We start from the raw sequence: 27,107 nt of genomic DNA on the forward strand, positions 1-27,107 counted from the left end.
CTGGAGAAAATCTTACTTTAAAAAAAACTCAGCCAATTCAGTAAATATGATAAGGTTTTTAGGGCCCTTTTCTCCAGTGATAACATTTTATGAATTGATTCTGGAACTTAAAATTTTACTATGGGTCAAAAGTACAGATCGTTAATTATCTAATTTAATTATCTAATGTAATCCCAGAAAGTTCTTTGGCATAGTACTTTTAGGATACAAATGTTAGTATATTTTGAGATATACAGTGCATAGCAAAAAGAAAAGGGAAAGAACTGCATCTTTTAAAATTATGTAGTAGATACAGACATATATAAACAAAGTCACGCATTCACTGTAGGAGCTGGCAGTGTGACAGCCCACAGGGACTCCACCTCCCTGAGCCTCCTCACCTTTGCATCATTCTCTCTCACACTGTTTCCTGGCTGGCCTGCGTGACCACTGGCAAAGGTCAGAAGCGACGTCACGTCTGTGATTGGGTTATAAAACACTGTGACTTCCACCCAGTCTCTCTCCTTCTTGCTCTCTCTCTCTCCACTCTGGGAGAAGCCAGCTACCGTTCTGTGAAAACCTTCCAGCAACTTACAGGGAGGCCCATATGGAAGGAAGAGAGACCAGTGGCCAACTTGCAGCAAGGACCTGGGGCCACCATCACCATGTGAGTGAGGTTACAGCAGATTCTCCAGCCCCAGCAGAACCTCGAGATGGCGGCAGCCCTGGTCACAGCTCAACTGTGGCTTCCAAGGCACCCTGAGCCAGAGAAACCCAGATGAGCCCCTTCCAGATCCTACAACAGTAGTAATTTATTTTGCCACAGTGGGTGACAAATACAGCTGATGTTGGATAGAAAAGAAGCACTTGATTATTTGAAGCTCTTAATATTTTAAGCCTATCATTGACAATCAGCATGTTTTCTGTTTTTAATTAATATTAGATGACATTACTAAGGCTTACCCTGATTAACTCTTTTTTTTTCTTTTCCCAGTACCAGAAATCGAACTCAGGACCTTGCACTTGCCAGGCAGCTGCGGCACTGCTGAGCTAAATCCCTGGCCCTGAGTAACTCTTTTTCTATACACCTAGTGGCCTTTCTTATTTTCTTAGAAAATTAGTTAATGCCACACAAAAGCACAAGATGGCCTTTACTTAAATATGTTTTGGATGAGATAGCATTATCAACAACTGTGTCTGCCACAAAAGGCATGTCTTGCCAAACAGTGGGCTGGTGATACAGGTCACTCTGAAGTACCCTACTGCTCTTGGAGAAAGGCACGTTGCATAGAGGGTGTGACAGACATCTGTGCCACGGGGGTAGTATCAGTTGAGGGATGTATGATGCCAAGGATATTTCACTAAGCTGCACAACGCCGAGAGATTCTGCTGTTACTGAAAAAGGACATGTGATGCTCCATTTAATACTTACTATCAACACTGTGACTTTCCAGTTCCTAACTCCTAAGGACATCCAGTGCTCTGGTGGTTTCACTATCAAGGCTTCAGCAGTTCTCCCCCGGAAGTCTCTGTTGGAGTCATGGACACTCGGGCGAGCTGGATGTTCCTACTAAGCAAGCGTTTGGCTATGGTGGAGGACGGTGAAAGACAAGCAGGAAGGGAAGACAGAACTTCGTATTAGTTTGCCACGACTGCCTTAACAAAGTGCCACTGATCCAATAACTTGGACAACAGAAATTTATTGTCTCGTGATTCTGGGGGCTAGAAGTTCAAGATCCACAGGTTGCTAGGTTTGGATTCTCCTAAGATGTCTCTCCTTGGCTTGTAGCCAGCAGTCTCCTCTATGGGATTATGCAGTCTCCATTCTGTACATGGCGTCTGAATTCCCTCTTCTCATGAGGACATCAGTCACACTGACTTAGGATCACCCTCGTGACCTCATTTTATCTCTTCAAATACTCTGCAAATCAGTCACATTCGGAGGTACTGGGAGCTAAGGCTTTCAACTAACTAATCCAGGGGACACTATTTGGCCCATAAGAGGATTGAAATGTATTGTTCAGGTAAATCACTAACAGAGGAAATGGTCTCTGGAAATCTTAAGCAGAACTGAATAAGAGAGCAAATAAAAGTGATAATGGATTTAGGCTTCTTGTAAGTATATTATGGTAATTTTTGATGTGCTTTTTAACTGAAATTTTTATTTCTTCTGCATAATACATGTTTGATACTCAATTGGTACAAATACCTCAGTTCCAAGACAAATTCTCTACCACAGTTTTAAAAATTTACCTTAATATATATTATATTAAGCTTATATTGCTGCCATGTCTGTTTATCTACATAAAGAGAAATGTGTATTAATCATTCATTTATATTAGAGTTTATTATTAGCAAAAGCCCAGACTAATCCTTTACTCATCTATCATTTTTAAATTATCCCAAATAAAAGATAAATGTAAATATCCTACCAACATAATGAATATACAATGGGTATTATCAGTATTAACAGTACTCTTAGTGAGTGGGCTGCGAGGTTGGGTGAGGCATTTGAGGCCCCGTCCTTGTCATACAACCTCCCAAACAGTGTGACTGTCAAGACAGGTCTGGATGTTGGCTGCAGGCTCAGCAAGCACTCATCACTCATCACTTAAGTGCGACACAGAGAAGTGGACCTTTAAGATACACAGTCCGATGACACTGTCCTTGTAAGATGAAGAAAAGCCAGTGACAAATGCTGGCCAAATTCTGACCTGTTAGAAATATTTGAAGGGCTGTAGCTGTAGCTCAGTGCTTGCCAAGCAAGCACAAAGCCTGGATTCCATGCCCAGCACCACACACACACACACACACACACACACACACACACACACACACACACACACACCATACACAGCAATTTTAGAAATACTTGAAAAACACAGAGCATACTTTGAAAAACTGAAGTTATGGGACTGGCATTGATTGATTAGTACAGAAATGCTTGTAACTGATATTCCAGAAATCTAACTCTTTCAGATAAATTATTTTTTAGTCTCCGCCAAATGACCAGAAGTGAATGATGGAGGGGTGGTCTGAACTGAGCATCTGTCGCCTCCTCCTGTCACTCACTGCTCGCCTCCCAGGCTTCCCATGGTCCCCAGGCCCGGCAGTGGTTTCTGACAGAGAAGAGGAATGGGAGCAGAATCTGCAGAGCTCAGTGGAAGGATGTGGCTGGGAAGAGCCCACGTGAGACAAGCGTTTACTTCTGGGGTTTACAGTTTGTGTTTTCTTGTCAACACCAGCTACTATCGAATTCTCTCCTTCAGCTCCTCCTTCTCTCCTTTTCCCCTATGGTCACATGGGGCCTCCACCCACATGAGGAAAGGGATCCCTTTATCTTCTCCAGGCCACCTGCCTCCCCCTCATGGTTCTAATAGGATTCTCTGCAGAGACTGGTCCTGAACTAGCCTCAAATCTTCTTCCTACTTGATAGACCATGAGCAGCTCAACCTCCTCCCTACGGCTTAAATAAGATTCATTTCTTTATATCCAAGGACACACTATCATATTAGTGACTTCTAGGCAAGAAGTTTAGCCTGCTCAGTGTTCTTCCTCATCCACAAAGATAATCTGATCCTTTCCAATTGGAGATTTTTACAATACTTGGAAGCACTTGGGTGAGGTTTTGATGTCAAGAAGTGCTTCTACTTTTATGAAATTAATTTGTCATATCAAGAAAAGACTTACCTGAAATTCTCTGGGTGCAAGCTGAACTTTGCTCAGCAAAACCTCAGGAAAGACATACTGGGTCCCATAAGTACCACTGAGGGAGAACATCTCGAACCTGGTAGCAGCGGTGTCAACTGAGCCACCACAGCTCTGTATATCAGGGGTTTTACACTTCAGCGGGGTGCAAATCTAGAGAAGTAAAGCATCAAAAAGTCAGAGAAAGTCATGTACATGTAATTAGCTTTATCTAGTCATTTCACAATGTATATATCAAAGTATCATATCCTCCATACCATTCCTGTTAATCTCATCTCAATAAAGCTGTGGTGAAATTTTTTAATTAATTAATTAATTTAATGCTAGCTGCTCTTTAAAAAAAAGTCATAAGAAAAGCAATTGAAATACCCTGTATTTTAAAAAGTCACATATTTGTATATGAGCAAAGACTGAAAAAGTCAATTAAGTTTTTCTTTCACTACACTATTTAGGTATTTCTATATAAAATTTAACTAAGGAAGTCATCTTACTATACAGATGGAAAGGTTCCAGAAGCAAGACCCGCATTTACTCAACTAGACCTGAATAGCATCTTCCAATTCACCTTCACCTCTTGTCAGACTAAAGTTTTAGCATCTAGCTCATCTGCTCCCTGCACGTTTGCAGATGGTAGGCAGGCACTTCAGGGCAACAGTGTTCAGATGAGAGAAAAATAACTTCTAAGTAACTTCTAAGAAGTAATATATGCTTCAATTTTATTCCCTTATTAACCTACAAAATGCAACACTAGCTTTAAAAAAAGATATAAACCCACAGGGTATGACAATAGGACAGACCGCAGCAGTTTCAGAAGTTGAGGAGTTGATGTAAAAAAACAGTAACTGACTCAGCAGACCTAAGAAACCCAATCCTAAACTGGAGGTGGGGAAGGCCAAGAATCAACCCCACCCACACCGCAGGGTGTCCAGACAATGCCATCACTGGACCACTTGGCACCTCAGAGCTGGGAATAACATTATGGTGGCTAAAGTAAGAGAAATTAGTGGAAAGTTGCAAGAATGCCTTAGATACTAAGTCCTCCATGACAAATGAGCCCATGACACTCCTACATGCCAATAAAAGACATAATTTATTCCAGGGAGGAAAGCAGGTGGTCTTTAGGTGGAAATATGAATGACACAGTTGATGGGCATTACATGAATAAAATCATATTGAATGTTAAAAATATTTCCCTCCATTATCCCCTACAAGCACCCTGCAAGGCCATTTCTCCAGGCTGACTCTATAAATGCTTAAATACAGTAGATTTATCTTTCAGCAGTAGAGATACCAGATAAAATACAGGATGGGACAGTCAGGTAAGTTCAGATCTGGGGATATACTTCAGTGGTAGAGCCCTTGCCTAGCCTGTGAAAAGCCCTGGGTTCAATCTCCATCACCAAAAATGAAATTTGTAGTGCAGCGAATCATTTTTTAGCATAGGTACATCCTAAATATTGAATGGGATATACTTATATTTAAAAAGTTGTTTATCTGAACTCCAATTTTACCTGTGCCTCCTGTGTTTCTACTTTAATTAAGAACCCTGTACAGGAAGAAAATTAGAAGGATCCTGAAACCTGAAACTTAATCCCAAGAGGAAGTTTCTAAAGGTGCTTACCTCAGGGATTGACCTAACAAAAGATACAGCTAGATCACCCTACCGTGAAGCTCAAGATTGGTTGGCAAGTATGTAGTAGCCACACACTCAGAACTTTCAGTTGGGTTGTGGTAAGTCCTCAGGCATTACTAGTATCTGATGAAAACTTATAACATGAAAGAGAGAGCAAAAGAAGCAAATAAAGACAAAGGAACCAGAGACACCTGTTTACAAAGATGGGGCCAAAAACCAAGAAGGAAGCTCTTCCCAAAAGCTGAAGCCAAAGCAAAGGCTTTGAAGACCCAGAAGGCAGTGTTGAAAGGTGTCCACAACCAGAGAAAGATCTGAAGGTCACCAACCTTCCAGCTACTCAAGCCACTGAGGTTTGCAAGGCAGCCCAAATACCCTCAGAAGAACACATCCAAAAGAAATAAGCCTGATCACTACACCATTATCAAGTTTCCCTGGGCCACAGAGTCAGCTCCGAAGACGACAGAGGACACAACCATGCTTGCATTCATTGTGGATGTCAAGGCCAACAAGCATCAGATCAAACAAGCTGTGAAGAAGCTGTACCACACTGATGTGGCCAAGGTCAATACTCTGACCAGCCCTGGTGGAGAGAAGAAAGCATATGTTCTACTGACTCCTGATCATGATGACTGGATTTTGGCAAGAGAACTGAGATCATCTAAATTGAGTTTAGCTGGCTAATTCTAACTATACATTGTTTTGTCAGGAAAGAAAGAAAAGAAAGAGAAGGAGAGAGGGAGGGAGGAGGAAGGAAGGAAAGAAATACAGATTATTTAGAGGAAAGTAATGTCAAGAATTTTTTTTCATTTTCTGTGTTACTGTGGCTTGAACCCAGAGCCTTCACACTCATCCCCCACCCTTTTTCTGTATTTAATTTTGATACCAGATCTCTCTAAGTCGTTAAATTCCCCAAAATGAACTGGAATTTATAATGCCCCTGCCACAGCCTCCCAGAATGCTGGGATTATAGATGTGCACTACCACACCTGGCTATCAGGAAATTTCTTTCTCAATAGCCTCAGAGATAAAAGAGAAAACACTGCATCCATGAAAGAAAAAAAATTGTTTTTTTAAGAAAGAAAGAAAAAAAAAGATACGAAAATTGGAGGACAAATCTACGAGAGCATTTAGATTTCCAAAATGAGGAAATTTCAGAAAAATGAAAAAGAGAAGGAAATTCTGCAAGCATTCTGGAGAGTACATAAGAAAAAGATATATACATATAAATCAGGAAGCAGGCTAACTTCAGAATTCTCAGTAGACATACAGCAAAACAGAAGGAAAATTATAACTACTTTAGTCCATAACCAGGCACTTACCTGAACTTAAGAGAAAGATATTTTCAGACACTTCAGTGTCAAAAAACTTACCTCCCAATCGTGCTTTTTGAGGAAATTTAGTAAAACGAAGAGCGCATGAACCAAAACCAAGAAAGGCAGGGAACAGGAAACTCACACAGAGGAATGGTAAGGAGAATCTTCCCCAGGAAAAGGGAGAGTCCAGGATAAGGCATATGGGGCAGCTGGGTCAGAATGGAGCAGTAGACTGAAGAAGACAGCGTGTTGGAGGATTGGAGAAAGGAGCGAGTGAGGCTGGGAGGAAGAAACGGGGACTCTGAACTCAGAAAAAAAGGAAAGAGACAATTCCTAGGGAGATAGGAAAAGAAGTTGCAAGATAACCATTTACAGAAAGAATAAAAGAAAAGCAGACAAAATTCAATTATTTTTAATTTAGGATTACCTGGTAAAAACACCCTTGGAGGAAAATTGTTCTGAGATACTACTGGAAGGTACAGGGAGTTTAAAGCAAAAAAGTCAAAGAAAATTAAGTAAATTGTAAAGGCAAGGCAATTAATAACTTTAGAAAAAACAAAGAGAAAAGGAATATACAACACTCACATGCTACTTGAAATGATATTTATGTAGTCATAACAATATAAATAGTACATATTGAATACATAAAGGTTATATTGAAAGAATGGCAGAGGGGATGCAGACAGAACAATATAGCAGAGTTAAATGTTCCTCTATGCAGGCAAAAAATGAAACACAATGACCAAAAATGTTGCATTTTAAAAAATGGAATTATTATTAGGTAAAATGAATTGCAATTGAAAAAAGGAAGAAGCAGAAGTGCCCCTAGAAAGGAGAATTAGAAGGACCGGAAACAGTACAACTGTTACATTTTTTGTGCTATTTTATGTTATGAACTATGTACATGAATTACTTAGAACAAATCCAGGCAATAAAAGGTTGAGAGTCTTGGATGTAAAGAGAAATGAAAGAATAAAGGAATTGTAGAACTAAAATTTATGAATAAAACATAGCTGTATTATTTAGAAATATAGAATAAATTCCAGAAAAACAACCTCTAAAAGATTCAAAACTGCAGTTGGCCAGTGGTGCATGCCTATAATTCCAGGTGCTTAGAGGCTGATCCAGGAGGATCACAAGTTTGAAGCCAGCCTGAGCAACTTAGGGAGACCTTGTCTCAAAACAAAAACTACAGAGTTGAGGATGTACCTCAGTGGTACAGAATCTCTGACTGTGATGACCAGTAACACACACAAACACACACACACACACACGCACACACACATGATTCAAAATAGTTTGCTTGCCTCCAGAAAGGAGAATGGGGCAGATTAGACAGAGAACTAGTGGTTTATAGGTCTCTAATGCTGTTTTTCTTCTTAATTATGTCTGTGATTACTTTGATTTAAAATGAATGAGGCTGGAAGGGATAGAACTAATCCAGATGGCAAGAAGGGAGAAGACAGTGGACATTTAAGAAGGACTAAAGCACGAAAAGAATTGAATAAGCAGTTATTTTGAATATAGCCAGTGTTGACCTGAGTGAAACCTGGTGACATAGGGATGGTGATTAAAAGATTATGTTTATTTTCAACTACCTAATATGAAAAGTTAACATTTACTGAGGACCCCTCATGCCAATCACAGTGCTTAACACTAAATGTACTTATTAAATCAAAGTTCCGCAAAACCCTAGAAAGAATTGATTCAGAGAAACCCTGAGTATGAGGAGCCAAGGCATAAGGTACTGAGAGGCAAGAAAGGGGCAAATCCAGAGGGTGTTATTATTACCCGTTCTCCAGGACTAGTTAGGTCCTTCAGTGATAGGCTCTAATTTTATATGGTACTTTTCCTTTGACGCATCTGTCACAACCAAAATTAAATAGCAACGTCTTAACTTCCTATTCAATAATTACCAATACTCCCTTTAGACACAAGCTCTATAAGGCAATGATCACATCTCTCCTACCCATCTTGCCGCCTCCAGCCTGTGTCAAGTGCCTGTATATGACAGGCGTTACATAAATACTTGGTAAATGAGAATTGATCCACATGGTATAGATGAAGATAAGTAGAGAGTTAAAGAGGTCAGAGATTGGACCAAGGCCAGGGTGCTAGTACATGGGGAAACAAAGACTTGCCCAGGATTTTCTGATAGCAGAATCCATCTTGTTAACATATTACTCAAGTCCCTGAATTTGAACTGTGTTTTTTAGCAGATGTTTTATCACTAATTTCTTGTATCATTGGGGAACAAATTTTATATTCCAAAACCCCATAGACTGGTCATTTAGAGGACTTTGACCTTAGGGAAAGGACACAGAGAGACCAAAGAGTAATAATCTATGGAAGAAGACCTCTAAGTGTATTTGGTAAAAATAATTGACTTCTTTTTCTATTATTTTTTTTGCTTTGATTTACTCTATAATTCCTTAAACTATTCAGTCTGTTCCATCTCCCACACTGCTATAGAAATTGCTCTAAATCTTCACTTCCTTCAAGCTCTCCAGTCTGGTTTACCCAACTTTTACCACTCCCTACTCTATAGAAAATGCCACACCTTCCTTCCTTCGCCACATCGTTAAAACTCTTACAAAATCCTGTACCCATGCAACACTTAGAAAACCTGTGACACAAGGCAGGGGTTTATTTCATCTTTACTTCTTTTTCTTTCTCTTCTTTCCTTCAGTTAAGAAGTAGCTTTTATGATAATAGTATTTGCTTTCTTAACATAGGATCATAATTAGACTTTGAAAGAGTATCAATATTATTCAATAACAAAATCCCTTATCCTCAAGACCAACATCTAAACTTTCCTGAAAACAAAGGATTTTTCTAAACCATTTGACATTAAAATCAAGGTGGAATAAACATGAGGCTGTAATGTATTTATTTAAGATATTTTGGGTGAATATTTCCATGTTTTCCAATAGACAGACTTATGTGTTTTATCCTGGGTGTTGCCCCAGACTCTGCTGGTAATATTAATGTCAAAATTCTTCTAAAATTAGAAAATTCCAGATTCTATGATATGTGTGGTGCCAGTGGAGGTCACTGCCCAGAAATAACCTCAGAAGGCTTGCTTTTACCCAGCAGAGAGGCCCTCTTTCCCACCACCAAAAAGGGACTTCTGAGCTCTCCTCCATGGGGCCCATGACTGGGGAAAGGGGGCAGACAAATAGGGCAATACTGAGAGAAAGGAAAGAGGAGGACTCAAGAAACTGCTATGTCACTTGATAGCTTTTATTTTTACTTAAAAATATAATCAGGGATTTAGCTCAGTGGAGCTGCACCTGCCTCGCAAGCACAAGGTCCAGAGTTCGATCCCTGGTACCTCAAAAAAATAAAATAAATAAATAAATAATAAAAATATAATCACAAAAAATCACCTATTTTTTATTTTTTAAAATTTAGATGGTAATAATAAAATACCATATATACACAGATCTAATGTAAAATATAACATGCCATTATAATACATGATGATATTTATATGGTAAAAAATATTGTTTGACAACATAATTTTAACAAATTTTCAATTTTGTACTTGGTTGGTGATACTATTTTTTCTCTTTCCTCTGATGCCTTAGAGTATTGATTCCTCTTATTGTCTGTGTCCTTTCTTCTTTTGCTGCGCCTTCCCTTAGGCCTAAACAGATAATCAAGGCTCTGTCATCTGTTGGAAAGGAACAAAACCTCTACAAGTCTCTGTCTAGTGCTGTCTTGTTACCCTTTTTCTTGTCTCAAAGTATTTTGGGGGAAAAATTCACTCATTCTCTCAATAACTTCATTTCTCAAACACTATCACCTGTGTTTCACTCAGGGAGCTGATGATATTCCACCAGGACTGTACCCATTAATGCCAATAATGCTGAACATATTTCATAAACATGCCTCCCAACTTCTCCACCTGAGAGTATCTACAATTTTGGGAGTCCACAAAAGTTCTCTTTGTAAACTCTTTTATTTTTCAATCATATTTGCACATTCCTATTCTTCTATTTCCTGTCCCAAACACTGGAGTTCCTAAAGGCTCCGCTTCTACTATGATTTTTCATTGTCCACATACTCGTGATTCCCCAAAATAAGACCTAACTGGGAAATAAGGGCTGATCATTATGATGGCGATGGTCAGTGTCATGCAGAACATTATACCTCACTCTTGTCTTGATCGGCGGCTACTCTGTAAAGGCAGGTGAAGCGAGGTGACTGGGGCTGCGATTTTCGATCTCCAGTTTTCAAAGCTAATTATTTTCTGGTTAGGTCTTATTTTGGGGGAAACAGGGTAGCCTCCTCTGCAAAGCCATTCATTTTTGGAGATTTAATCATCACCTGTATCCTGCTGATTCTCAAAAGAGTATTTCCTGGTCCAATCTCCCTTGAGCATTAAATTCATGTATTCAATAGCCTAAAGTCAATTCCTGGAACTGGAAAAAAATAAATAGCCTATTGAGTGGCTCCATTTGAATGTCCTGTAAATGTTTCAAAATTAGCTAGTCCCAAAATAAACTCAGCATCTTGCACCTGATTCACTCCCCTAGCATCCAGATCTCTCAGAGGCATCTCATCCACCTGGCTACTCTTACCAGGAACCCGGCATATTCTAGACCCTTCATTCTACTTTCTGGTCTCATATCAAATTAGCCACTGAGTTCAGTTTCCTAAATATTTCTTTACATTATATCCTACATTTAATTCCTACTAACATCATCTTGGTCCACAGCCTAATAGGACCATTTTATTACTCTATCTAGTTTTTCTTTAATCTTAGTTTCAAATTATGCAGTGTGTCAAAATGGTCTGTTCAAAAGCAGATCCAACCATACCATTCCCTTGTCAAATACCTTTCAACAGCTGACCGCCAACAGTGGAATGAAGTACAGATCTTAACTACACCAGGTAGGAGCGTAGGGGATATGAAGCTGGGGCCAGGCTAATCCTCCTCCAGCCCTTGCTTTTCACGTTATGCCCAAGCAACACTGAACAACTTGCTCTTCCTGCACGCCTGGGTCTTCCACACATCCACATCCTTGTTCATCTTCCCAGCCCACACTAGAATTCCCTCCACTCTCTTTTACCCAGATAATAGCGTCAGTTCCAGAAACTGCCCTGAATCCTCAAATTAGACTCAGTTCAGTCCTTATTCCTCTTACAGCAAAATGTGCCTACTATGTCTTATCACTTGTCAGCCTTTACTGAAATTCTCCATTGGAAGGTTTTTCTACTATACTAGGCATGAAATGTTTACTCATCTTCCTATCATTGCCACTGAACGTCTTCCTGGAGCATAGTCGGTACTCAATAAATGTTTGTAAAAACAGACAAGCATTGCTAGAGTGCTCACCATAAACCAAGCACAGTGTTACGCAGTCAGTATCTCCAGCATTCAAAGGCACTCGATCTCAAACAATTATGTGAGTAATGTGACATAAAACGAGTTTGATGAAACTAAGCATATGATGTTCTGGGAACACACAGGCAAAGTGCTCAACCCAGGTGGAGGGGGCAGTGGTGCTGCAGAAGTGTCACAGTGAGGATAATAACTGAGTATCATTATGAAAAACACCATGCAAACATCCACACACTTTGCAGATGCTGGCAAACTGGAGACAGACAAATGCATCGATGTGGCACAAGCCAGGACAAGTGTGAATGGAGAGGAAAGAAGGGGATAGAGAGGAAGAGGGGACCACACATCAAGCCTTTGTGAGTCTTTTAGGTTTGGGAACTTGACTTGTCAATTAGTCAGTGAAGAATTGTAAGAAAGTGATATAATCAGAAGTAGCTTTGCATGATTTTTGTAATAATAGTGCAGGGCATGAGGTGGCTGGAGCTGAGCTGACCCTAGGAACTCTGTTAGGTGGGTACTGCAATTATCTGAGTGAGAAAGGATGGGGACAGGGCAAGGAAGAACAAAGACCTGTCTCACCACACTATGGTAGCTCGCTCTCTATGTCAAGGCTACAAGACATCAGGATCTGCAGCCATAAACTGTTCTAGTGAACAACCCCAGACGCAACTCCAGCTGTCTCCAGTACATATTTAGAGTCAAGCTCTTTATACAGCAAGAGCAGCATTAGTGAAGAAAGAAAATGTCTAAATTTTAGGCAAGGAGTAAGTACTTAATTATCCATCAAAATCATCTGTAACTTGAATAACTTTTAATGTTGATACTGCAAATGAGTGTTATGCCTTTTTTCCAACCAGTTTAAAATTGGACTGACATCTAGAATTGCAATATTTAGCAAATAAAAATACAAGCTGCCCAGCTAAATTTAAGTTTCAAATAAAGAAAAAAAAATAGTACAGATATATTCCCTAAAGTGGGACATACTTATAGTGCACTAAAAGCATTCATTGTTTATCCAACATTCCAATTTACCTAAGCATCTGTATTTTATGTCCTAACTCTTCTGACCCCAAACATTACCTGTAGATGATAGCGTCCTTCAGCAGTATGCAGCCCATCAAATGCTCCTAAGGCATAAACTTCATCTGACCTCTTCTCAGACATCTGGTAGCTTAGATGACAGCAAAGATCTTTCTGGCAAACTGTGTAATTTCCTGTGATTCCTTTCAGCTCCACAAAGATGTATTCGTCAAAAAAGACAGTTCCTTTAAATTCCCGGTTCCCTGTCCAGAGGGCTTCTATACTGCTGGCATAAGAAGTCCAATTCACTACGGGGCGGTATGGATGGGAATCCAGCTGGGACAGGAGTTTTCCCTCCTGGGTCTTCATATTGTAATGAAATGTTCTTGGAAAATCTGGTGCATAGATGCCACTTCCTGGAAGTAAACAGTTGGAAGTACTGAGTGAAAGGTACTTCACAGTTGTTATTGTTATTGTAAACTCAAATTATCATTTCATTTCCTATAAGCCATATATTTTATTAATTTTAGTAAAATATGCTGATAAGGAGTCAGAGAGATGAGACAAAATCCAATAAAATATGACTCCAGGAAGAAAAAGTTTTCTGTAAAAACAGAAAAGGAGTATACACTCAAGTTGAATAAAACTAAATCTACACAATAATTTAGATTGCGATTAATTCTACAGCATGTCACTTGCTAGATGTTTAAAAATCAAGAGTTGGATAGAAAGCTACATGACTACGATCTCAACTCGCCAGGAGCTGAGGGAGGAGAATCATAAGTTTGAGCCCAGCTTGGGCAATTTAGCAAGTCCCTGACTCAAAATAAAATTTATAAAGGGCTGTGGATGTTCTTTCTACTTCCCAATAGCTATCCTCCATTTTGCTTCTTATTTATCCATTGGGTTTCTCACACGAGAGAAACAATGCAATATTTAAACTTGTGTGTCCAATATTTTGCACTTAAAATTATGGTCTTGAGGTGCATCCATTTACTTAGAAATGTCTCAAGCTTATCCATCTTTAGGCAGTACTCCGTTGTATGAAATCACATTTTCACAAGGGAAGGGGAAAGGGAAGGAAGGGAAAATTATTTTAAAAAGCGAATGGGAGGAAAAATGGAAACAAGGCTTTTGTAAATGGGAAAGGAAAGAAAGGTTGAAGGGAGGGGAGGGGAATGGGAAAAAAGAAAATATATTGTGTACAGGTACAAATTCCCTATGATGAATATGATCATTAAGCATGTACCAATAACAAAAAAACTCCAAAGGTGGGGGTGGCTGCAGATGTAGCTCAGTGCAAAGTGTGGGGTTTAATCCCTAGTACAAAAAATGTCAGAAAAGTCAGAAGTGATTGTATTGAGGAGTACATGTTAGTCATTAAAAGATGATTTTTAAAAACTGAGTCTTAAAGGCCACACTTTACCTGTCATTCTCCTCAAAGGGTTATGTAAATTGGAGGCAAGGAAATTGACCCCAATGCCCATAGCTCAGGCCGAATGGAATTCGATGGCTGACAAATGTGGCAGAACATTCATCCAAGCCATGGGGAACAGTACGGTGTTCACATGGAAATCTTTCACCAGTGCGACAGCAGGACCATGGAAGAGAACATCAAAGCACGTGAAAATGCCAAGCTTTCCAAAGGCAGCATCAAAAGTCACCATCTCAACCTCCCTGGGTGTATTGAACTGTTCTTCACCCATGAAAAGGTTTTGCTGGGATAAACAGAAGATTAAAGGAAAAGAAACCCTTTTAAGATGCTGATTTAGATATCACTGTGCCTGGAAAAGTGGATGCTCAAGAATGGTAGGCAGTGCCAGTTTCACCTACAATCCTGTCTTCACAGGGAAACGGGGAGCCAAAGGCCCCTACAGTCAGATGGAGCCTGTAGTTCAATCTGCACCCTGCCGATATGCACATGGCACCCTTATCTCTACAGACCATCTGGAACTTTAAAGATACAGGAGTGAAACACATAACCTCTGTTGCCCAGGATACTTAACTGTTTCTTGTAAGCAGAGATCTTTCTGTGCTTCTCTTGCCTCAAGGCCAAGCCAGGCTGGTAAATGAGTTCCTAGGCACCCACTCTAAGAGTCTTACCACACCTCCTCGTTTCTTTTCGTGTTTTGTTCCTGCTCTGTTTCTAAAGCATCCTTATTACCAATTATAACAATTTTCCCCTCCTGCCCACTAACTCATTAAGCCTTCAAACACCTGTTGATTGTGCGCTCCTTTTACCTTATGGTAGCGGGCCACCAGCTTTCCCTGAGAATCGAACACCACCTTGGTGTTGTACTGGTAATGGCCGTCCCGTCGGGAGGACACTGGGGGTCACTGGCATTGCACGGCTTCTTGTCCCCTATATTTGCCACCACATAGATACCATTGTCCTTGGCCAGGCAGCCGAAACTTTCTTCTACCGGGGTGTGGCCAAATCTGGTATATTTTATTGGAAGACAAACATTTTCAATCAAGCTTAGCTCTTAACTTAATTCAGAATGATAACGGCCTGAACCGATTTTTTCCTATATACAAAAATACATTCTAAATAACAGGGCCGGGGGTGTAGTTTAGGGCATAGCACCTGCCTGGCAAGCGCAACACCCTGAGTTCGATTCCTGGTACCAAAAAAGAAAAAAAACTACCCAAAATTCTAAATAACAATAGGTAGAAGAGAAAGATTAAGATGAGAAGCGCTCTGGGCAGACTGGCACATGTTTATAATGCCAGTGATGGGGGAGGCTGAGGCAGGCAGATCACAAGTTTCAGCCCAGCCTGGGCAACTTAGTAACCCAGAGAGATTCTGACTCCAAATTTAAAATTTTAAAACAGCTGGGAATGTAGCTCTGTGTGAAGGCGCTGGGTTCAATTCCCAGGTGGGCGAGGAGGAGGAGGAGGAGGAGGAAGAGGAAGAGGAAGGGGGAAGAGAATAAGGGGAGAGGAGGGGAAAGAGGGAGGGGGGGAGGAGGAGGAGGACAACGACGACGACAACGACGAAGGAGGAACACAAACCATCAGAAACTATTCCTGAGAAAGACCAGAGGTAGCTCTGCAAGTCAGACTTTAAAATAACAGTCTTAAAAATGCTCAAGGAACATGTGGACAAAGTCAAGAAAAGGATGTGTGAATAAAATTGAAATATCAGGCCTGGGATTTAGCTCAGTGGCACCATGCTTGCCTCGCAAGCACAAGGTCTTGAGTTCGATCTCCGGTACTGAAAAAAAGGAAAAAAGAAACATCAATAAAGAAAAGCCTAAGAAAACCAAAAGGAAATTTTGGAGCTGAAAAATCACTACCACTGAAGTCCAAAATAAGAGGAATTCAAAGATTTGGCAGACAAAAGAATCAATGGTCATGAAGACAGGATAAGTAAAATTATTAAGTCTGAGAAATAACAACAACAACAAAATTGAGGAAATGGAAATAGAGCCTTAGCGACCTGTGGAACACCAAATGAACCAAAAATATCCATTGTGGGAGTTCTAGAAACAACAGTAATTATTTGAAAAGATAATGGTCAAAAACTTCCCCAATTTGAAGAGGACATGAATAATCCAACAAGCTTACAACCCTCCAAGCAGGATGAGCACAAAAGATCCACACTGAAATGTACCACACTCAATTGAAAGCCCAAAACACAATGAGAATATCAAAAGCAGCAAGAAAAAAAGTGACTCATAACATGCTCATAATCTTCAATAAGATTACTGGAAATTTCTCATCAGAAACTTTGGAAACTTTTGGAGAAAGCAGCAAATGTATATATAAAGTTAATGTGCTGAAGGAAAAAAGTAACTGCCAACCAAGAATCCTATATCCAGAAAATCTCTCTTTTAAAAGTGAGGGTGGCATTAAGATATTTCCAGATAAATAAAAACTAGGGAATTTTTTACCACTAAACCTGTTCTATAAGAAATGGGCAATGGAATTCTTTGGGGTAAAATGAAAGGTGATTAGAGAGTAAAGCTGTTTAAAGAAATAATAATCTCAGTAAAGGTGTATACATAAGCAGATACACAGTCAAGTACACTTGTAACTTCCATTTGTAACTCTAGTTTTTGTTTTTTACAAAGAGTATACTATCTTAAGAAAAAAGATTAGCTTACAACTACAATTGTACCCCACAATTTGTTTCCTATATAATTTAAGAGATCAGTTCATTACAATTATTTATATATTTTGGGGCATACAATGAATGAAGATGTAAACTGTGAAATTAATAACTGATAGGAGACATATATAAACAATTGATGTTATTCAAGTTAAAACCTAAACTTGATCCTAGCCCTAACCCATGGTCACACGTCAATGCTCTACCTAGACACACCCAGAACTGTCTTACTAATCCTTCAATCCACTTTGATTGTCACAGGAACTGTGGTGCAAATAGCTACAGAATGTACAGAAAAGTAAGGAATTGAAATTATCCCATACATATTATCAGACCATAGTGCAATGAAATTCAAAATCAATGGCAAAAGAAACCACAAAAACTTCATAAACATATGGAAATTAAATATCATCCTCCGGAACAACCAGTGGGTCACAAATGAAAGTAAAGAAGAAATTAGACAGTTTCTACAATTAAATGATAATGCCAATATGACATACTGGAATTTATGGGATAAAATGAAAGCAGCCTTACGAGGGAAATTTATAGCAGTGATTTCCCATATTGGAAAATCAGAGCAAGCTCAAATAAACAACCTAATGTTGAACGTCAAGGTCTTCTAGAAAAAGAAGAGCAAGTCAAGCCCAAAGCTCATACCAGGGAGGAAATTATAAAAATCAGAACAGAAATTAATGCAATGGAGACTAAGAAAACAATACAAAGAATCAATTAATCAAAGAGTTGGTTCTTTGAAAGACTAAATAAAATTGACAAACCCTTAGCCAACATTATCAAAAAGAGGAAAGAAAAGACTCAAATCCATGCAATTAGGAATGAAAAGGGTGAAATCAAAACAGATCCTGCAGAAATCCAGATCATCAATACCTACTGTGAGAACTTGTATTCCAATAAGATGGAAAACACAGAAGAAATGGACAGTTTTCTAGATACATATGAATTATCAAAGCGAAATCAAGAAGATTCAAAAATTCTAAATAAACCAATGTCAGTTAATGAAATTGAAGATGTAATTAACCTACCAACAAAGAAAACCCCAGGTCCTGATGAACTCACTCCTGAACTCTACAAGAAATGTGGAAACTTATTACCACTACTCCTCAAATTCTTTAATGAAATTGAAAGGGAAGCAATACTCTCAAATTCATTCCTGAAAGCAAGCACTACCCTAATACCAAAACCAGAGAAGGATCCAACCAAAAAAGAGAACTACCAGGCCAATCTCCCTAATGAACATAGATGTGAAAATCCTCAATAAGATAACTGGCAAAAACAATGCAGCAAATCATCAAGGTTATATAGCATGACCAAGTAGAATTCATCCCAGGGATCCAAGGATGGTCCAGCATATGCAAATCAATAAATGTAATACACTATATTAAGAGAGCTAAAGACAAAAAACATATGATCATTTCAATAGATGCAGGAAAAGCATTCACAAAGTCCAATACCCATTCATGATTAAAAAAAAAAAAAAACCTCATAGAAAACTGGAATAGGTGGTCTTTATCTCAATGTGATAAAAGTCATCTGTGACAAACCAACAGCCAACATCATATTAAAAGGGCAAAAACTGAAGGCTTTCACTCTAAAATCTGGAACAAGACAAGGATGCCCACTATCATCACTCTCATTCAATATAGTTCTGCAAACATTAGACAGAGGAATTAGATAAGAGAAGGAAAGAAATTTAAAAAAAATAAGGACAGGAAAGGAAGAAGTTAAAGTATCGTTATTTACAGATGACATGATACTCTACATAGAAGACTCCCAAAACTCCACCAAAAGTCTGCTAGATTTGATAACCAAATTCAGTGGCCAAGCTGGATACAAAGTCAGCACTCAAAAAATCCATAGCCTTGGTCTCTCTCTCTCTCTGCGGGATGCTCCGACGGGACTCGCCGTCCCTGAGACGTGTGGGAGACGGGGTAACGGGAAGGGAGCAGAGATGACCAGAGATTCGTTGTGCTTAGGAAGGGGTAGAATGAAAGAGAAACCCGCTTGGAAGCACTGGACCACAACTTTATTCCCTCACGACCTGCCGCTTCCGGCCGCGCTCTGCGAGTAATCGGCGCCGGGCGGGCGCTGCCTTGACCTGGAGCGAAACGTTCCGCCCAGAACACGGGCGCGAGGGGAGACGAGCATTTGATGGTGTGGCGCAGGATCGCTTAAGTGAGACAGTGGTGAGCCCGGGAGGACGCGCGGCAGACAGGGGAGAGGCGAGGCCCGCTGGGTCTGCGCCCCAGGGAAGGCGAGGCACGGGAGAGGAAGGACACGGCCGGGTCGGCAGCTGGGCTGGAGAGGTAGGCAGGGGTCCAGCACCAGGGACGAGGGCGGGCAAGCATGGATCCGGGCTAGAGCGATTCTCCAAGCATGGTCTCTGCCCCGAGACTGTGGCAGGGACAACTTGAGATCCAGGCTTTTCTAACAAGGTAGGATTTGCCTTTGTGATTGTAATTCTCTTAAGAACGCCGGTGGAGTTTTCCTGAAGATAGACTGAACATTGCTACCAAGGCGCTCCTAACGAGTGCGTTGTGTGCATTTTTCGTGCTATAAATTTTTCTCTTTTTGTTTTTTCAAGAGAGTCTCACCAGGTAGCCCAGGTTAGCTTCCTGGGTGCAGGGACTACAGGGCTCCACACCGAGCTAGGCCATCCGCCCTTTTAAGTTTTTGAGGCAGGTTCTCCTTAAATTGCCCAGGCTAGGCCCCAGCTTTCAATCCTCCTGCCTCAGCCTCCTAGAATGCTGGGATTACAGACATCTGCCAACTCATTTTCAAGTTCTAGTATAATAAATAACCCACATGAAAAAATCAATAGCATTACTGTACACAAATAACAAACAGAAATTAGGCAAACAACACCTTTCACAATACCATCCAAAAAAAAAATGAAATACTTAGGAATCAATCTAGCAAAGAAAGTAAAAGACCTCTACATTGAAAACTATAGTATTCTGAAAAGGGGCATCTAAGAAGATATCAGAAAATGGAAAAATACCATTTGTTCTTGGGTAGGAAAAAACCAAAACAGTGAAAATGGCCATACTTCCAAAATTGTTATACAGACTTAATGCAATCCCAATCAAAATACCAATAGCATATATCACAGAATTAGAGAAAACAATCCTAAAATTCACTTGGAGTCAGAAGGGACCTAGAATACCAAAGACAATTCTGGGCAACAAAAGCAAGGTAGGGGACATCACAATACCTGACTTGAAATTATACTACAAAGCTACTGTGATTAAAAAAAACAGCAAAAAACCAAAACAAAACAGACCCAAGGATCAATGGAACAGGCTAGAGGATGCAGAAACAACTCCAGACACACTCAACCACTTTATCTTTGACAGAGGCGCCAAATACCTTCGCTGGAGGAAAGATAGCCTCTTTAATAAATGGTGCTAGAAAAACTGGTTTTCCACATGCTGAAGACTAAGACTAGACCCATATCTTTCACCATGCACTAAACTAAAATCAAAATGGGTCAAAGATCTAAATATTAAAACAGAAACACTAAATCTGCAGGAAGATAGAATAGGAAGAACTCTTAAAGACATTGGTGTAGGCAAAGGCTTTATGACTAAAACCTCAATTGCACAGGAACTATTACAAAAAATCAACACCTGGGATCTCATCTTATTAAAAAGCTTTTGCACAGCAAAAGAAAGCACCAAGTGAAGAAACAACCCACATTGTGTTAAAAATGTTTGCCAGCTGTTTCTCAGACAAAGGACTAATATCTAGAATATATAAAACTCAAAAAAATCAGAACCCCCAAATTTAAAGACCCAGTCCAAAAATGGGCATCTGAAATGAATAGACATTTCTCAGATGAAGAAGTAGAAATGACAAACATGAAAAAAATGTTCAACTTCAGTGGTCATTCTAGAGATGCAGATGAAAACAACGCTGAGATTCCACCTTACTTCAGAAAGAATGGCTGCTATCAAGAAATCAACAAATAACAAATGCTAGAGGAGCTGTGGGAGAAAAGGAACCCTTCTTCACTGTTGGAGGGAGTGTAGACTGGTGCAACCACTGTGGAAATCAGTATGGAGAAACCTAAACTAGAAAGTCCTAAAACTAGAGGTTTGATTTGACCCAGCTGTTCCCTTTCTATTATCTTCCCAAAAGAATTAAAAGCATCATACCACAGTGATATATGCACACCCATGTTTATAGCGGCACAGTTTGTAATAGCTAAATCTTGGAAACAGCCCAAATGCCCATCAACGGATGGTGAGAGGATAAAGAAGATGAGGTTTTTTTATATAATGAAGTACTACTCTGCCATAAAAAAGAATAAGCTTGAGACATTTCTAGCTAAATGGATGCACCTTGAGACCACACTCTTAAGGGAAATACATCTTACACATGTTTAAATATACACTTTCTCTGGTGCAAGAAACCAAAAGTGTAAATAAAGACCAAAATGTAAAATAGATATTGGGAAATGGGAAGAATGTGTTCAAATAGAAAGGGGAACAAAGGAGGGGGAGGTGAGGAGGATGACAAGGCAAAACAAAGATAGACCAGGGACAAGAGAAAAAGAGAATAGAAAGAAAAATGGAAACAAACCTTCTGTAAAGAAGGAGGGGAAAGGGGTTGAAAGGAGGGGAAGGGCATGAGAAAAAAGGAGAAGCAAGATATTTCATGTACAGGTACAGATTCCCTATAATAAATGTGATCGTTATGTATATCTAAAATGCACCGTTGAATTTAAAATATATTTACGGTTCTGAAAAAAATTTTAAAAATCTAATTAGTGTACATAGAAAAAGTAAATAAAGTTATTGCATTCATAAAATAATATACAGAAAAGCAAATGAGAAGGCAAATCGAAATGTCTCACTACAAAACCAATCAACTAAATACAAAAGAAAACAGTAATGCAGAGAATGAGAGACAAACAGGTACGAGGCACATAGAAAGCAAATGGTAAAATGACACAAGGAAGCCCCTCCTTATCTTTAAATTTCAGTGATAGAAAGCTAACACAGGACCTGCACAATGGCCATCACAACATTTTCCCAGATAAAACAATGTGATGATTATGATGGAAATTTTCATGTTTTATTTCTTTATCTGTTAGGATTATCACAGGAGATCCAATTCACTTGAGGGTCTGGGATATCCTCCAAGTATGGATAGATGAATTCCCTGGTTAAATTGATGCCATAAATACCATCTTCTGGAGTCACAATAATATGTGCACCCTGTCAAATACATAGCTAATGAACACTTTTCTCAAATACACAAAAATCAAAGGAGGCAGGTGCTGCAGGAAAAACTGGGAGGCCAACAACTCTTAACCATTTGTTTTCTGTATTTTTATAACTCCCTGTCCTTTCCCAAACACTTTAAGTGTCTAATCCTGCCACTGTAGTTTCTATATGACTCTTTCTTTCTTTCATAGACATGGACAGTTTTCCAGGACACATACGGCTCCGGCAGCCATTGCAGTCATTAACTGTGTGCCCAGCTCTTCCCCAGACCTGTCCTGTTCTTGAACTTTGACCAGTCATTGTGCCTGGCTGTGTCAGGAGTGATTTGTAACTCAAGTGCTCTATTAACTTCCTCTTCTACCCCAGCTTCCCTGCCACTGTACCCTGAAAACATGATTCCTGCTCCTCACAAGGAGGGCTTCTCATGGGTTGCCTGACCTACAAGTACTTCCGGATTAGAAGAGCCACCTTGACAAGCTGCTGTAGCCTTTAAGCAAACAGTTGGACAAAACATGAAAAAGAACTTCAGAACTCCTGGTAACCTTTTAAATTTTAATATGCACGACAATATATTGAATATTCATTGTGTGTGGCTGTGCACACTTGTAACTCCAGCTACTAAGGAGGCTGAGGCATGAGGGTTGCAAGTTAGATGAGACTTTGTCTCAAAGTAAAATTTTAAAAAGGGCTAGGGTATAGCTCAGTGCTACCTGGGCTCAACCCTGCAAGCCTCAGTACTGTAAATACATACATACATACATACATGTATACAGACACACATACCTACCTATGAGTTTTGTCACACTTCTACATCCCTGTTTTATCCCTGATCTACAACTGTTATTTAAATAATAGCTGTCCAAACCACTCACCTAGACTGTATGATTTGCTTTAAACTTAATCATTCAACTCAAGGTCTTACCATAAATTAACATATACACTTTTATCTTGTAATTAGAATCAAATATGAAGTATATAATACACACTAGTAAGTAACTTGCAACTTGGGTGTAATAGTTCCCAACTTGTCAATTTACCTGAAAACCTACCAACTCTTAGGATGCCAAGAGTACACCAGGCCACTAAAACTCCAAGAACAGCACCGGGTCCCTGCCCCATTGGTCCCCTACCCTCCCAGTGATGCTGAGTTGACAGTGAGTTCCTCAAGGTTCTGCTGCTTCTCAGTGCTGACCAAAATGTTCTTCTCTTAACCATGTTCTCACTGTTAGGGCAGCAGACCAGTGTCCTTGCTCTAATAACAGTGTGAGTAGAAAGTTGGATTCTAATCGTAACCAAAGATCTTGGCTGTCCTGATACATATATACCATCCAAAAATGTTACTGACCCTCACCAGGACCCTGTTCCCCGACTCGCCATCTTTCCCAAAGAATTTAGCACTGGAGAGATAGGAGAGATGCCACCTGCCTGGCTGCTGATTCGATTGCTCCTTCCAGAAGATCCAGGTTCCGATTCATCAATGCCAACGCCTCTTCAGGAGACAGCGGTGTTAGGTGTCTCATAAACAGCTGCTATAAAAGTATCCAGGGAGCTGACTTTTATGACACAGAGAACCGAAAATGCTGCAGAAACCGGCAACTGAGAAGGAATCATGCTGAAAACCAAAGACTGCTGAAAACCAGGACATGTGTTGCTATTTGTACAAAGAAAGCACACTGAGTCACATGACTTCCAGAATTTAGGCTCTTACAGATAAATTACAAAAGCTAATCTTCAGCCTGGCGTGGTGACAGATCAATCACATCGCTGTAATCCAAGCCCTTGGGATGCCGAGGCAGGAGGATCACTGTGGATTTGAGGTCAGCCTGAACTACGTAGTGAGAAAACAGAACAGAAAAAGCTAACTTTCAGAAAATGTCATGTCCTCATACTATTTTGAAACAACACAAGTCCCTTTTCCTGCTAAGATGATCTGGGAGGAGGGGGGGACGGAACTCAGGAAATGTGTGGGTGTTAGCTTTGTAGGAGCTACCTAGCAAAGTTCCAGGAACTTGGTGGTGTAAACAACAAAAATGTATTGTTCTGGGGCCAGGGATTTAGCTCAGTGGTGCTGCCGCCTGCCTCAAAAGCACAAGGTGCTGAGTTGGATCTGGGTACCAAAAAAACAGGTATTGTTCTAGAAGTGCGAAGGTGGAAGGTTCCAGCAGGGTTGGTTCCTCGTTAAGGAAATGGGTCTGGGCCTGCCTCTTGGGCTCACACGTGGCTAGCTTCCTATTCTTCAGCAGGTGTTTTCCCTGTATCTTAAGTGTCCAAATTCTCCCTTTTTATGAGGAAAACAGTCATTAGATTTAGTGCTCACCCAACTCCAGTATGACCTCACCTTAACTAATCAAATCACAAACAACGCTATTTCCAAAGAACATCACATTCCGAGGCACCGGATTTCAATATATGAACTTTTGTAACTCATGTGTCTTAGATTTTCAACATAGATTAGCATGTGTGATTTATTATAGGCAGCTAAGTTAGATAGAAAGGGACTGACTGACTGGAGGAAGTCAGCAGAAAAGAAATAAAAATATCAGAATCGTGGCTGGAGGCTCATCTGTTGAAGACCAGGCCTCAAGATAAAAATGCAATGGCCAGGCCTACATGCTTCCCCAAGGGATAAACAGTAACCTCAAATTATTCTGTAATTAGCACCACCTGGTCCAGTAAGCCCAGATAGGCATCAGTGGCCCAGGTGAGTGACCAGAGCATCTGGTCCCATCCCTTCCCCAAAACATCTATTTTTCTATGTATCCTTGCTATGTAACTCATTTCCCTATCGGATCAATACTAGCTAAGCAGCTATACTTGTCATCGTACAGGTTTACTGTAGTTTGACCCATGTTGTACCCACGTTGTGACTTTGCTGTATAAATTATCCTTGCCAAAGGGCCTTGGTGGCCACCCCATTCGGGTACCAAATCCAGGAGCTGTTCTTCTCTCCCTATGTTCAGTAAAACCCTCCTAACTTCTTTTGGTTCCTGATTTCATTCCTTGATGTTGTGGGACCACAACCTCAGCACACTTGACATCTAACAGGTTGAGAATTATATTTCCCCTATATCAATTCGAACTCACAGAAGCTGTCATTCTCAGAGTAGAAGACAGGCAAATACAGAGGATAAATCTCACAGGGGCAGAGCCTCGTGCTGAAACCAGGACCCTGGTAAGGATCACTTGACTTGCACTCGATGAACCATTGGAACCTCAGGTGAACAATCTCGAGACTTAAAACTCCATTAAGGTAAGGGGACCCTCACACTCTTGTGAGCTTGCCCTCCTGGTGTACCAACATGTTCTCTGGCCAAATGGACTCAAATCAGGCTGTAAATCCCCTTGTGTTTCTTGCAGGCAGAGGGGAAGTGAGCTCATTTTGAACTGTGCCCAAGGCAGAGCCTGCCCTTGAGGGAAGGCATTTTACCTGAGCCTGTTGGACAGGAGCTAGGGAAACATCAATGCTAACTCCTCTAACTTGACAAAGGGGAAGGTAAACCCCAGCTCTGACACCCTCTGCCTTGTCCCCGCCCTAAGGACAGAAGAAACTTACCTGGAGGTGCTCCGGAAGGTGGGTCTAAGACCTGCACAGGCTCAATAGGACACTGATACTGTGTCACAGGATCGGGGAACACTTCCTTCCCCCATGTGCTACCACCACACCGACCCTGTGTTTCCGGCCCCTCTAGTGTGAACCAGGCAAGAGCAAGGCTGAGATGAAACACTGTACTGCTTGCAGTAGAGCGTCCTTGGCTGGGTCTACAGGCAGGAGGCACCAACAGTCTGCATGGATGGAGCTGGTGCCTCTGGAGTAGAAAAGGGACAGCTCCCTGCAAAGAGAAGGGATGGGGCCCACACTAGCCTGACCCTAGTGTGCCCCTGCTGCCAGAGTAGCAATGACTCCAGCCCTGGCAGCAAGCTCCAAAAGAAACTCAGCAGTAAATCTTGTCCTATTCAAGCAGAGAGAATCTGAAACTGGAGATATGGAGCCAAGAACCAGGACTCAGTGGGGTTCACACCATCTGCTGCCCATCCCCTGGTGGACTCTGAAGAGCCAAGTGTACGTGTGCACCTGTGCGTGAGATGAAATATGAGACAGCAGTTCTGTATCACCGCTAAACACATGAGCTGAGGACTAATATTCAGTGGCCGTGACTCGGTGCCAACGCTTTCCTTGACCTTAATCCAGTTGATGAAGTTGTTCACGTCGAAAGTATATATTTTGTCTGTAAGACATAATAAAAGGGTTTTTACACTTTGAGTGTAACCTCTAAACATTGGCCCATTACCTCTTCCAGAGAACAAAATTTCAATTTAATTTCAAAAGCTTAATTTTTAATTCTAGAAATGGGTAAGGAAAATTCCATAAAATAAAGTAAGTGTTACAGTGGGCTGAGCAGAAAAATATATAGACAGAGAAAGGCTGATGAAAGCAGAACAAAAGAACAAAAAAATGGCTTGGTCACTTTCAAGTGACTTTTCTTGCAAGGTGGAGACTGGGAGACAGAAGAGTAAAAACTATTTGATTAACATCAGATTGTATCAAGTTACTTCCTACGTATACAGATTAGAGAGCTGTCTGTTATCAGGCCAATTGAAACTTGAAATTTGAGTTGTCATCTCTCTGGTCCTGATTTCTCAGAGGGTCAGATAAGCAGTGTAGTTTCCACTTGGTGATATGCAAGTTTAGTGTGATTCCATTTGGATGTTTAGCTTGGTTGGTTGGGGTCCAGGACAGGAGCTG

At 40.5% G+C, this 27,107-nt stretch overlaps 1 protein-coding gene and 2 long non-coding RNA genes across 3 annotated transcripts; 2 read left to right on the forward strand and 1 right to left on the reverse strand.

Annotated features, from left to right (window-relative positions):
- On the forward strand, nucleotides 1-2,257 carry LOC147824926 (uncharacterized). The gene is made up of 2 exons (XR_015441490.1): nucleotides 1-646; nucleotides 974-2,257. It is a non-coding gene; the product is annotated as an uncharacterized LOC147824926 (long non-coding RNA).
- LOC101710059 (pantetheinase) lies at nucleotides 2,135-24,113 on the reverse strand. The gene is given in 10 exon segments (XM_087187909.1): nucleotides 2,135-2,582; nucleotides 3,334-3,337; nucleotides 3,666-3,840; nucleotides 13,064-13,419; nucleotides 14,430-14,721; nucleotides 15,245-15,319; nucleotides 15,322-15,445; nucleotides 22,227-22,354; nucleotides 23,785-23,878; nucleotides 23,880-24,113. Coding segments are annotated over 10 exon segments (1,518 nt in total). The 5' UTR covers nucleotides 23,975-24,113; the 3' UTR covers nucleotides 2,135-2,407.
- Nucleotides 24,114-25,504: 1,391 nt separating this feature from the next.
- Nucleotides 25,505-26,624, forward strand: LOC147824927 (uncharacterized). Its single transcript, XR_015441489.1, has 2 exons — nucleotides 25,505-25,613; nucleotides 25,721-26,624. It is a non-coding gene; the product is annotated as an uncharacterized LOC147824927 (long non-coding RNA).
- The last annotated feature ends 483 nt before the right edge of the window (nucleotides 26,625-27,107 follow it).

This window comes from Heterocephalus glaber, unplaced genomic scaffold, assembly GCF_053883595.1.
Source record: "Heterocephalus glaber isolate CG9 unplaced genomic scaffold, H.glaber_assembly_v1.0 deba00001523, whole genome shotgun sequence".
Taxonomy (NCBI): domain Eukaryota; kingdom Metazoa; phylum Chordata; class Mammalia; order Rodentia; family Bathyergidae; genus Heterocephalus; species Heterocephalus glaber.